At 38.5% G+C, this 12949-nt stretch overlaps 1 protein-coding gene across 3 annotated transcripts in view; it reads right to left on the reverse strand.

The window, feature by feature from the left end:
• The window catches only part of ksr2 (kinase suppressor of ras 2), a 130646-nt gene that overhangs the window by 93232 nt on the left and 24465 nt on the right, over positions 1 to 12949 (reverse strand). For 2 of the 3 annotated variants that reach the window (XM_084947452.1, XM_084947451.1), the window contains exons 4-5: positions 8454 to 8489; positions 6182 to 6683 (exon numbers count right to left, since the gene is read on the reverse strand). In XM_084947452.1, the coding sequence (XP_084803578.1) occupies positions 6182 to 6683; positions 8454 to 8489 (538 nt within the window). The remainder of the gene's footprint in view (positions 1 to 6181; positions 6684 to 8453; positions 8490 to 12949) is intronic. The other variant, XM_084947453.1, reaches the window with a different exon arrangement.

Genomic DNA, 12949 nt, shown 5'->3' on the forward strand with positions numbered 1-12949 from the left:
GCCAAAAGACTGGTTTCAACTGAATTTAGTGACGTATTTTAAACATTTTCAATGCAGCATTTAATTGGGGGTTTTTTTGTGCTTGTTTGTTTGTTTTTTTTAAATAAATAATATAAAGGCTTTTTTTCTCAAAAAAGCTTTAGTAGTTGGAGGAAGTTCTTTGTATTCACAGAACAATTATTAAATGTCTGTGAGCAGTGCCTCCCTGTTCTTTTATTTGCATAATGAAATTATTACCTTAATTAAGACGTGTTTCTATTTAGCTTGATATCATTTACACATTAACACATCTGCCTGTTTTTGATACACGCTTTTTCATTTTGTGGCTTCCTTTTGCCAAACAAAGGTCTCTTCTTGGAGACAACAGCTGCAGCCGTATTTAAAGACACAACATTGTTGTTTGTCCATGAACGGCACACATTTTTTGATCTAACGGCCTATTAGCTGAAAAACTATCTGCGGAATGCAAAAGTGTTGAATCTGTTAAAATGCAAAACACTTATTTTCCCTCCTTAATTCTTCTTGGAAGGTAATGTTTATATCACTGTTGAGCCATACGTCTTAGCAAAACGATTCTCTGTAATGTTAATGAGTTGGTTTTCTAATAATTCTGCTTTGAATCGACACCTCATTAGCATCCTTAGAGCTTTCTGTTTTTTAAGCTGCCAAAAATGACCTTATTACCAGTTGAAAACGCCTACAAATAAACGCAGTGAGCAGCTAGCAAGCTATCTACATCAAGAGACACAGGACAAAATCACTTCTACACAAGACTGAATATATTTGGACTAGCACTTGACAGGTGGTGAGAAAGAAGACTCCAATTTCCCCAAAAGGAGAAAGTTTCCCTCTCTTATGCATTATGACTTGCAAAATTGGCAGCGGTTTCATTCCAGGGTGAGAGTTTCTTGAATTCATAGATACACATCGGTAAGGAGGCAATTTGCTCATTATTTCTATGGAGGCATAGAAACCATCCTGTGGTTCACTGCAAGCTGAAAGGAAAACACATTATCACACAGACAAACACATTAAACCAAGAAGGACAAAGCTATCAAGCAGAAGACGAGCGTCCACACCAGCAGACCACAGTATTTGCTGAGCTTTTTGATGAAAAAAAGCATTCGGAATCAATTTTCAAACCATGATTGCAAAAATGTCAGTATCTCAAACCTATCGTGTGAAAAAATTAAAAACGTGGAAATGGAGGCTAATATACATTAGAAAGGATATCAAGATGCTTCGAAAGCCAACTTTAGAGAATGTGTACAATGCAAAAACATTTCTAAATGATTTTAGATGATATATATGCCAAAAAAGAATAACACTAAACATATCTTGAAATTGAAAGCACTCAGATAATTTTTTTTTTTTTTTTTGCCTGTCCCGTTTGGCTCTTTTGCCATCAGAATTATTGTCTAAAGGTAAAGAAAGATGCCCAACGGATTTACTTTAACAAATTGACCATCCCAGCCTTGCCGTAATGGTCCATTTGATTCACCTTTTATTGTTTATTTTATTTTCACTTGCTGAATACGGGACAGACTTGACTGGGGGAAAGAAGGGGAGAAAGAAAGAGGGAAAGAGAAACAGCTGAGAAGAGGGACAAGGGCAAAAAACAAAAACCAACAGAATGGGCAGAAAAAAAAAAAATGCATCTATCGATGCATCTATTTTTCCCCCGCTGACTCAGATATTAATATAACTTTGCTTTCACACTGTGATGACGACAACACAAGACGAACATGAGAGGAAAAATGCTGAAAGCCGAATATGATTACTTTCCATTCATATCCATGTTTTATCTCCTTTTTAAAATCTTTATCTCTGAGTTAATGGTTATAGTTGATTGCATCCAAGATAAAAAAGATAGCAAGAGGAACTCTTCACATTTTCACACATTGAAATCCCCCTTATCTATCATATCATATCTGTCAAAACCAAACTTGATTTTTCTTTCAACAAAGTATGGGGGGGGGGGGGGGGGGGGGGGGCAGTCTTGCACATTCAGCTGCACTGTCTTTGTGCAGTGATAATGAGAAATTAGCCCATATCTCATTAAGATGAAGGGAGAATAATGTCTCTTGGGGTCAGAGGGTAATCCCTGCCTATTGCGTCCTGGCCACATTGCCAGGAAATTAAGCACAGGAAAATGAGAACCCAAGGAGCACTATGCACTTATTAAAATCCTAGTAACAGGGGGCAATGTGGGAAGTATGGAAAGAGCATAGCAAAAAGATTTTTTTAAAAGATTTTAAAGCTTTTTATTTAGCTTAAAAAAAAAAAAACTTGTGTGATATTTTATGTATTTTTATCAAGGTTTTTCCCTCTGGTGGAATATTTGTAAGATTCTCATCTTCCCAAATCTTTAAGTTAAAAACCACATGATGAATCGTAATGCAGCATTTAAGAAATAATCAAACTGTATGATTCAGTCTTCAGTCTCCTTTGCATCAAGGAAAAGAAAAACAAACTGATACCTACTACTTCCTTGCACATACAGACATAAAAGAAACAAGTGCCAGAGACGAAAAACCAACCTGATGCTTGCCAGCACCATTCTGCATCCAATTATGATGTATTAGGAGAGGTACTAAGCTATCAGAGAAGCCAGCAAATCTGCCCTGTCTCAATGAGTTGCAACATTTCCAGGCATACATTTTCCATTGATTAGAGTAGCTCAATTCACAGTCTGCAGTTTATCACTGCTTTGGGACCGGTAATCAATTCTCTAATGCCGTTTGAGCCTATTCACTGGAGCTATGATCCAGTCGTCACCAAGCAGATACACACAGCCATGCCCACTGATATTGTGGATGCAGCCCTGTCTACATCCAGGCCCACACCACATATAACCCAGATGGCCATCATAAAAGCAAACGACAGCTCTAAAATATTAACTTACCAAGTGTAGCAGTGATGGGGCACTGTCATCTAATGGTATTATCAAAATGAGTGCAGCTCTCCTGAGGCAGACTCTGGTTCCTGATTACCAAGCAGTGGTGGACCCTGTTTGTGACCAAATCTGATCAGCATAGCACCAGACATAGGGAAGGCCAGTCAGGAACTCAGCCCGAAGGCCCCTTATCTCTACCGACAGGCCGTTGGTCCTTTATAGGCAATGATGTCCTCCCAGGAATTAATCTGATTGGGGTCTGGTGGAAGATTAAGTTCCAGTAAAACTGCTAAAGGAAAGGTATGGTCCTAACCTCCCTTCTAAGCCATTCCTTTCTTGGATCAGATGGAATTACATTTTGAGACTTTGTACAGAGCAGAGGGAGGACAGGACTGCATCTCTGAATGTTTGCTTCAGGCAGGGCTTCAACTGAAATTAACTGACCACCGCTACCTTAGACTATTATCACTGAGATCATTTTTACACTGAAACAATTTGGTGAAATAGGAGCCATGAAGCTTCAAACCTAAATTAAAACAAAGCCTTACCTAATTCTGCATTTGATTCATCGTCATCTGCCTTGCAAACAAAATATAATATTAACATTCCTCTCCTGGTACTGATTAAATCCCTAAAACCCTATCGCAGGTTTTCACATTTGTGAAAATAAATACTTTTAAATGGCTTAGATGTAACACTGCCCCTCTGCCTTTATCAGTTTAAGTAGATGTGTGAATATGCAACATTATCAATTCTTTTATCTCCTATGGCATCATACAGCTTCAAAACTGCTGTTTGCATTTTGACTGTCTGTAAAACAGCATAATATAGTTTTGAAACCCATATCATTTGTATCGGTGAACTATATCTGACAATCATAAAATCACTGAAATAGGACCAAGTGAAGTAGACTAAAAGATACTCAAAAGCCAGACATTATGGCGGGGTCAAAGGAAATTCAGGAAGAAATGAGAGATACAATAATTTACAGCAATTCTGCAAAGATGAGTGGGCCAAAATTCCTCCACAGCACTGTAAAAGACTCATTGTCAGTTGTTGCAAACAAAGGGCCATGTAGGTTTGGATTTTTTTCCCCCCTTACTAAATAAACATCTTCATTTAGAAACTGCATTTTGTGTTTACTCGTGTTATCTTTGTATAATATTTACATTTGTTTGATTATCTGAAACATTTAAGTCTGACAAACATTCAAAAAAAATACTGAAAACACTTCAGGTGCCATATAATGACACATGTAGGATCTTGGTCAGGCTTTCAAGATAGACAACTGCAATCCATATGTTTTTGACTAGTAAGCTTAGTATATAGGTTTGGATGCGCCAACTGTGACTTCACCACAGCCTCATAAGCATTTAAACTGGCGCACAGGGCACACTGGACTCTTCCCCTGAATGATAGGTGTTGCCACTCGGAAACAAAAAATAGCAGTAGAAGAAGTTAACACAAAGCAAAGCAATCACAAAGTGGCTCTTTGCATCTTCTTTGCAATCAGTATCTCGGAGTCCTTATACTGATATACATTTGAAATGGCCATAAAACACAACACAGTCATAGACTCATATTGCTTCATGAAGGTAACAAGAATCAAGAAGTGCATGACAAACCAAAACAACACCAAAATGCAGTGTGCACCAGCTGCAAGTGTATACTAGGTGTAAAGTCCCTTCTTTTCATGCTGTGCTGAAAACTGTTGTGTAAAAGTTTCAATTACCGTATTTTCCGCACTATAAGGCGCACTTAAAATCCTTTAATTTCCTCAAAAAAAAAAAAATCGACAGTGCACCTTATAATCCGGTGGGCCTTATGTATGAATTCTGTGCTTACAGACCTCGAACCGATTTTATGTGGTACACGGCGCTTAAAATTCTGTCAGAAAATGTTTTAGTATGACTTTGGGAAGCTACGAAGCTGCACTGCTTGATGGATTGTCGGAGCATTACGGCTCCATAGTCAAGAGCCTCGCAGAGTAATCTGGGTCCAAAACTCAGTCCCAAAGTTAAACGAACACTGCGGCATCACTGAGAGTTAAAAACTGTCTAAATTCTTTCATCTTTAACAAAATGATCAGTGTTGCTGCTTTACCAGGTGTAACAATGAAGTTTAACATCCAGGCATCCATGAAAACAGAATTTATTAAATTTAACGGAGTTAGAAGTTAGCAGAAAGTTAGCTCGCTAGTTTCCACCTAAACATGATCTGACTGAGAGATTTCTGAAAAAATTAAAACGTACAGCTCTGCTATCACTTCCAACATAAATGAAGACAGAAAACTAAACAGCAGTGACTTTTGTAGGGTTACTGAAGTTGGACTAGCTGGTATATAATGATGTGCTACATGATCGCTCGCACACAGCTATGTTAGCATAACATAAACAGTGAAGCTGGAGGATGAATGCTAACTTTTTTCCACTCAATAAAAGTTAACGTGAGGGTTCCCGATGGTCAGGGACAAATGCAATCGCATGGCAAGATACTGTAAATGGACCAAACTTCAGTCAAGAGAACAAGTGAGATAATCCATCCACAATACGAGGTTAGTCATAATATACAGCAACAACATGGGAATAGGGCAGCTGCGAGAGAATTCAACATTAATGAATCAATGGTACAGAAGTGGAGGGAGCAAGAAGAATGAGTTGAGTAAAATTTGACTTGTCTGACTGTTTTGTTTTGCTTAATGTGCCTTATAATGCGGTGCGCCTTATGTATGAAAACAGTGCGTCTTCTAATCCAGTGCGCCTTATGGTCCGAAAAAGTAATTCATTCCATAAATGTGGTAATAATAGCTCATAAAGGAATTGCCTATTTGTGTTTTAATCACAGATGGTTACATTTTGTTATTGTCTTTATGTTGTTTCTGCTACTTTCTTATTTTTATTAGGGTAAACTATAGTGTCTAAAGTAAAGTCACAGGCAAAAATTATATATTTAATAACAGTTTCATTCAGTGGATTAACTTGACATAAATCAGCCCTTAATTGTTTATTGCTTAGTCACAGAATTCTTTAAATGATATTTAATCCTTGGTTCTGATGCCCAAAACTTCCATATAGATCTCATTTGCAAACATTCCAAAAAAACACTTTGGAATACATTAATAAAATTTAATTTGTTTTCTCCCATGGTTTGGGAATGATAAACTTAAATACCAACTTCTGAAGCCTAGAAGTAAAATAACCTCTGTATTCACTCAAAAACACACACAGTGCTCCAAAATGGCTGCCACTATTTGCCATTAAAAATCCAGAGAAGCACAAAACTTACTTTGGTGTCTGTGTGTCATCCAAGCGGTTCCCCAGCTGGAACTCATGGGATTTGCTGCGGTGCAGAGCGGTGAAGCCTGGCAAAAGATGGATAAGTTTGCGGCTTGGCGGAGGTGGTGTTCCTGGGGCCTTCACCTTATTCCTTCGCCGCATGGGAGGAGTGCCAGGTGGGGTCATGGTGTTGACCACCAAATGAGTCCGAGGAGGGGTGTGACCAAAATGCCTCTGGCGGGGTGATGGGGGCAGGGAGCGATGACCAGAGTCCAAGGGAGGGAAAAGCCCTGAAGAGGGGCTGTCGACAGTGAGTCGATCGGCATACAAAGGGGGGGCCAGGGCCTGTGGGCTGTGGCACATGTGCTGGTTGTACTTGGACTGGACTTTGGGGCTTTGAGAGAGCTGGAACCGAATCCACTGACTGGCCTCTGGCTGGCACACCGGAGTGTTTTCTTTGCCAGATTCTGATGTTGGCCACTGAATGGACCAGTCCTGTTTGGTCTGGCTCCCTGTTGAAAGTCCACAAAGACAGAGACAAACATCTGGTTGTGACATGTTGCTAAAATACATTTTTCACAATTTTACAAAAATAACAAAATAACATATTTTAGTTGCACGTAGTGGTTTCAACTCATGCAAATAGTTTTGGTTTAGTTTGTCCAGGTTTGGAGATATCCGTCTACAATTCAATATCCACCTACAGTACTGTACGAAAGTCTTGAGCCGTCCCTCAATTCTTTATTTTTTGCTGGGAAAAAGTGGAATAGGTGCAGTGATACATTGACTCATCCAACAACAAACATCAAAATATAAGATATAAGGCAAAAACAGAGTTTGTACAAATAAAACAAGCTTCATGTTCATTCTTCAACCCAGCCTGAACTCTCTTAAGTAGTTAGTCTTCAGGAATAGTTCTCCAGGCTTCTTGAAGGACATTCAAAGCTCTTCTGTGGATGGTGACTGCTTTTTGCTCTCACACTTCTTCAGTAATGTTGAGCTCTGGGCTCTGGAGAGGTCAATCCATGTCTGATAATGTTCCATTGTGTGTATTTCTATCCAGGTATGCTTTTACTGCTTCGGCAGTATGTTTGGGATCACTGTTATGATGAAAAATACAGCTGATATATAACAGCTCTAAGGCCATGTTCAGAAGGTACTGCATGTTGGCTCAAAATCTGAATGTACTTTCCGCATTCATAATTCCAAAAAACATTACATACACCACTGGCTGAAACGCAGCCCCAAACCATGACAGAGTCTCCAACATGTTTATAGGCGGCTGTAGACACTCACTCTTGTACCTCTTTCTTGACTCGCTCTGTACCTCTAACAATTTGAGTTAACGTGTTCAAATTCTGACTCATCACTGTATATGACCTGTTGCCACTGAACTGATGACTCTGTCAGGTCTTGTGCTTTGCTGGATTTTTTCCTATTTCCTTACATGACTGTATGTACTTTTGTGTACTTAAGTACAAGAACTTCACTGAAAATGAGTGAAAAAAAAAACAGCCAATTTAAAGATCTTCAAATAAAACCTGAATAACTATTGCTTAAGACCATTCTTAAAAATCACTAAAAACTCTTTGGAAAAAACAAAGGTTTGAGGGGTGACTCATGACGTTTGCATAGTACTGTGTGCAATATATTTTACATGGAATAATAAGTTCATGTTTCTCACAGCTTTGTAAAAGACTACCCATGAAAAACTAAAATGCAACATTGCTCTGCAAAACAAAAAATACTTACATTTTTTTAAATGAACCCAAAACTAAAACTGTCTGTATATCAAGACACAACTTAGATTAAAGGAAGAAGTTATTTTCTTGTAATTTGAGCCTGCAATAAAATGGTGCAGTTAAACTAACCACGTTCTTCGTGTGCGTGTAATACTAAAATATCCATAAGCATTTTTTGTCTAAATTGAAGCATTTGATGAAGTCCCAGGGCAAAGAATATATTTACAACAAGTTAACTGCATTAATCTAAGCAATGAAAAATACATTTTTTCCATTATCTGATGTGAGCACACGAGCAGCAGTGGTGTTCAAATATGCTGGCGTGGAGCAGATTAAGCATCGCTTGATGAAGGAAGAGAATGAGAAATGGAAAAGTGCTCAAAAACAGAACAGGGCAAAGCTGCATGAGTCAAAACACAAGCTGACTTTTACTAAAACTAAACTTTCAGCTGAATGACAGAGAAAGATCAACAGAGAAAAAAAAACTTGAAAGTGAGCAGCCAAAATGAGTGTTTTTGAGTTCAGATGACAATACTTTACCTCCATTATTGTGCAATTTATCCTCCTCAAGTTGTTCTTCAGAAAGAAACAAAAGAGGAATGTGTTTATTGATCTGGAAGAGAAACGACTGAAATAGTGTGCAGTATTCTATCCGTCTATCTACACAACCAAATGCACAACCAAAAGGCTATTTAGAAAAACAAAACATAAAGTACAATTGATCCTGGGTACATCGAAGCAGATGCAGCATCTCATGCATGACTGAGTGTGCACAAACTTGACCTCACAGTTTAAAAAAAAATGTTTTTGACCGTCAAGCCACCATTAATGCAAATTTTCTGTCAACAACCCCATACTTTCTTCTTTTTTGTGTGCCATTATTTTTTTTCTTCCATCTGACATTGTCTCTAAGGAACTATAAGCAATGCAAATGCACAGACTTTCACAATGGCAACATCAAACGAACCACGAAAATATCAGCAATAAAAAGTCCCAGAAGGATTGCAAAAGTTAGAGGAGGGTGGGGGCGATGGGGGTAGTGAGCAGCTTTTCTATAATGTTATGAAGAAGATGCTGGAAGAAATGATGAGTTATGGGAAGAGACAACTGAAGACACAAGAGTCCTAATATATGGCAAGTTTCAAGGGTGTCGTTTTTTTTCTTTAAATATTTTCATTTGCATCTGCATCTGAGAATTTTTAATAGTTGCTAACACATCACCAAAGACCCTACAGAGAGCTGGTTCCACAGGAAAGGGATCTGGAAGATAAAGGCTCTTCCTCCTATTCAACTCTTAAATACCGGTACCCAAGAAACGGCAAGTAAACCAGCAGCAATCCAGAGTTAATATCTGGTTAGTAGGGGTGCAACGATACTCGTATCGATATTGAACCGTTCGATACAGTGCTTTCGGTTCGGTACGCATATGTATCGAACAATACAAAATCTTTTATTTATTTTATCAACTTTTCTTCTGACGATGCTGTCTGTGTTGAGCGCTCAGTGGATCTGCGTTCAACTACTCCGCCTAGGCTGCACTGTCAAGCGCAGTTCCACTGAGCGCAGCGCAAGCTAGCAAGACAGAAGCTAAGCTAAGGTCGTTGCAACATGGCAAATTGAACCTCCCCCACCCTCATTCAGATCTGGCGTTTGGAACTATTTTGGTCTTCATGTGAAGTATGACCCTGAAGGTAAGCGCGTCATGGACAAAAGTAAAACAGTATGTCAGATGTGCCACGCAATGCTCAATTACATGGATAGGAACTAGTGCGTTAGCGCAGTTAGCTCGTTAACGTGTTGACACCGTCCAGCCCCACGCACGGGGCGATCCGCGGTAGTTTGTTAACGGAGATTTGCCGTGTTGTGGCGTTAACGTCATTTCAGATTAACGCTGACAGCACTAGTGGGAACAAAATGAATATGACTGCACATTTACACCGACATCATCCTAGTGCAAAGACAAGTGGAAGCAGAGAAAAACAACAAGCACGCATGCTACAAACTTTACCCGAGTCATTTAGACAGCCGTTAGCACATGATTCTCCTTATGGGGACCTGATATGTTTAATATGCTGCTGAGAGTATACCCTGTATATCATGTATGATAGTTTAGGGGTGCAACGGTACACAAAATTCACGGTTCGGTTCGGTTCAATACTTTGGTGTCACGGTTCGATATTTTTTCGATACAAAAAAATGTTCATGCTTTTTTAATTTGTCATTTATTAAAATTATAAATATATATTTTAACTCAAAAGTACAGTTTTTAAATTTAATGTTGCTGAAACAACAAAGTAATAAAAAAATAAATCTATCTGATCGAGAAATCACTCATCTTTGGAAAAGGGAGTTTATTACAGAGAAATGGCTCTTTCCAAAATAAAAGCTATACTATACGCTTCTTCTGGGGTATACTCTCAGCAGCATATTAAACATATCAGGTCCCCATAAGGAGAATCATGTGCTAACGGCTGTCTAAATGACTCGGGTAAAGTTTGTAGCATGCGTTCTTGTTGTTTTTGTCTGCTTCCACTTGTCTTTGCACTAGGATGATGTCGGTGTAAATGTGCAGTCATATTCATTTTGTTCCCACTAGTGCTGTCAGCGTTAATCTGAAATGACGTTAACGCCACAACACGGCAAATCTCCGTTAACGAACTACCGCGGATCGCCCCGTGCGTGGGGCTGGACGGTGTCAACACGTTAATGAGCTAACTGCGCTAACGCACTAGTTCCTATCCATGTAATTGAGCATTGCGTGGCACATCCGACATACAGTTTTACTTTTGTCCATGACGCGCTTACCTTCAGGGTCATACTTCACATGAAGACCAAAATAGTTCCAAACGCCAGATCTGAATGAGGGTGGGGGAGGTTCAATTTGCCATGTTGCAACGACCTTAGCTTAGCTTCTGTCTTGTTAGCTTGCGCTGCGCTCAGTGGAACTGCGCTTGACAGTGCAGCCTAGGCGGAGTAGTCGAACGCAGATCCACTGAGCGCTCAACACAGACAGCATCGTCAGAAGAAAAGTTGATAAAATAAATAAAAGATTTTGTATTGTTCGATACATATGCGTACCGAATCGAAAGCACTGTATCGAACGGTTCAATATCGATACGAGTATCGTTGCACCCCTACTATAGTTAACCTTTGTGTGTGAAGAGTGTGTTAGATAGATATGGTTCAAACCACAGCATCACTGTGCCTTTAATCCCTATGCCGTTAATGCCGTTTCCCTATTGTAATGAGCTGTGAACCCTGATTGAAACTTTTCCCCCCAAAAAAATCCCCTGCTAATGATTAGTTAGATGCTTTAATGATTACGAGTAGTTTTTTTATGGTTAATACCTTATTTGTGAAAAAATTCATGAGGTCATTACTAGTTAACGTTAAAGGAATGGTTGGCTCAACTGTGCTCTAACCTTTTGTCAGTGGAGTGGAGTTGTTCTTTTTTCTTCAATCAATGATGAATAGTGAAATGTTCTGGCTTTACACATGGCTTTTTTTTATAGAGCAACAAACTATTTTACCAGGCTTAATGAAGATCTTCTAAAATAGTGAGACACCATTTCCTCTCCAGATTATGAGTTAACTGCTTTAAGGTGTGTGTTTGAGAATTATATGTTTGAAAGAAATTATATCCATAAACTTAGTTCACACTTTAAGAAACATCTGCTGTGGTGAAATTTATTTCCCACTGCTGAGTAATCCATTATTGTAAATGTACATGTTATTAGGAAATGATCAGACAAAAGCGGATTTTCTGGGAATACTGTTAACTTTTCAGTTTCTATGCCATATCTCAGAACAAGATCTAGAGTGGGATTAAAGTTATGGGTGGCTTCTTTTAAATTTTGAAAGATGACTATCTAGATGGATGTTAAAATCACAGACAATAATGTGTTTATCTGAGCTGACCCCTAAATCAGATAAAAACTCTGAGAAATCAGATAGAATCTCTGAGTAAGCACCAGGTCAACAATACATAACAACAAATAAAACTGTTTTTTAAGTTTTCCAGTTACGGTGGACAAGGCTCAAAGTCAGGCTTTCAAATGAATTAAAACTCTGTCTGGGTCTTTGGTTGATTAATAAGTTAGAGTGGATTGCTGCCATGCCTCTGGTATGAAAACTTTCGGACCAAAAGTCCAGTTAATTACATTTTGAGCATGATTATCTTCTAGATTAGTGACCAACAAGTATTAAATCGCTGACCAATCAAATCGCTGTAAAATAACTTCACCATTCCAGGAAAATCCCTTGGACTTCTGTGTATGGACAGCCGGAAAGTTTTTCAATAGCACCCAAAGTCTTTATGTTTCCCTAATGAACTTTGGTGATAAATATAGCTGAAACTGTTTTTTACTGTTAACTGTAAACAACTTTATAAAAATTGTATTGTTCTATAAAGATTAATCTTTGGTCCTAAAACAGGACACCTATATGTACTTGCTGATCTTACATTAAATTTACATTGAGACTAAGTAAACATTTGAATTCTGTTTTTTAGATTTATTTTTTTACTTTCTCTCGAACTGTTAAACACCACCAAAGCTGCAGGTGAAAAAAAACAAAACAATATTCTCCTGTGTTTGAATGATAATACTGTGATATTGATACAGTAAGTCTGTTAAATAACCAGCCAGCCTTTTTCTTGGCTTTGAATGGGCTAGGCTTTACTATAGTAGATCTTTAGCGGTCGTACTGAAGAAAACACATTCTTGCAGCACTTTTAACAGTAAACTGCTGCACACATTCATGCCACTGCTTTGTTTGCAGGAGCTGTTGCTTTCCGTCTATATTATTTGTGTTATCTTTTCATATTTTTCATAAAATATAGTTTTATCTTCTTCTGCAAAATCAGCTGATTTGCTAAAAATATAGATCTACATTTGTATGGATTGGTCAGATGCCACCAGTGCCACTTCTTTCATGTTACCACACACTGAGGTACCTTTTTAGAAAGTCATGGAGAGGCGGACGGAAATAACAGTTATTGGTTGTATCTTGCTTGTTCACAATACAAAGTTCAAGGT

The sequence above is a fragment of the Perissodus microlepis genome, chromosome 12, assembly GCF_051167445.1.
Source record: "Perissodus microlepis isolate ML-2025 ecotype Zambia chromosome 12, ASM5116744v1, whole genome shotgun sequence".
NCBI lineage: Eukaryota > Metazoa > Chordata > Actinopteri > Cichliformes > Cichlidae > Perissodus > Perissodus microlepis.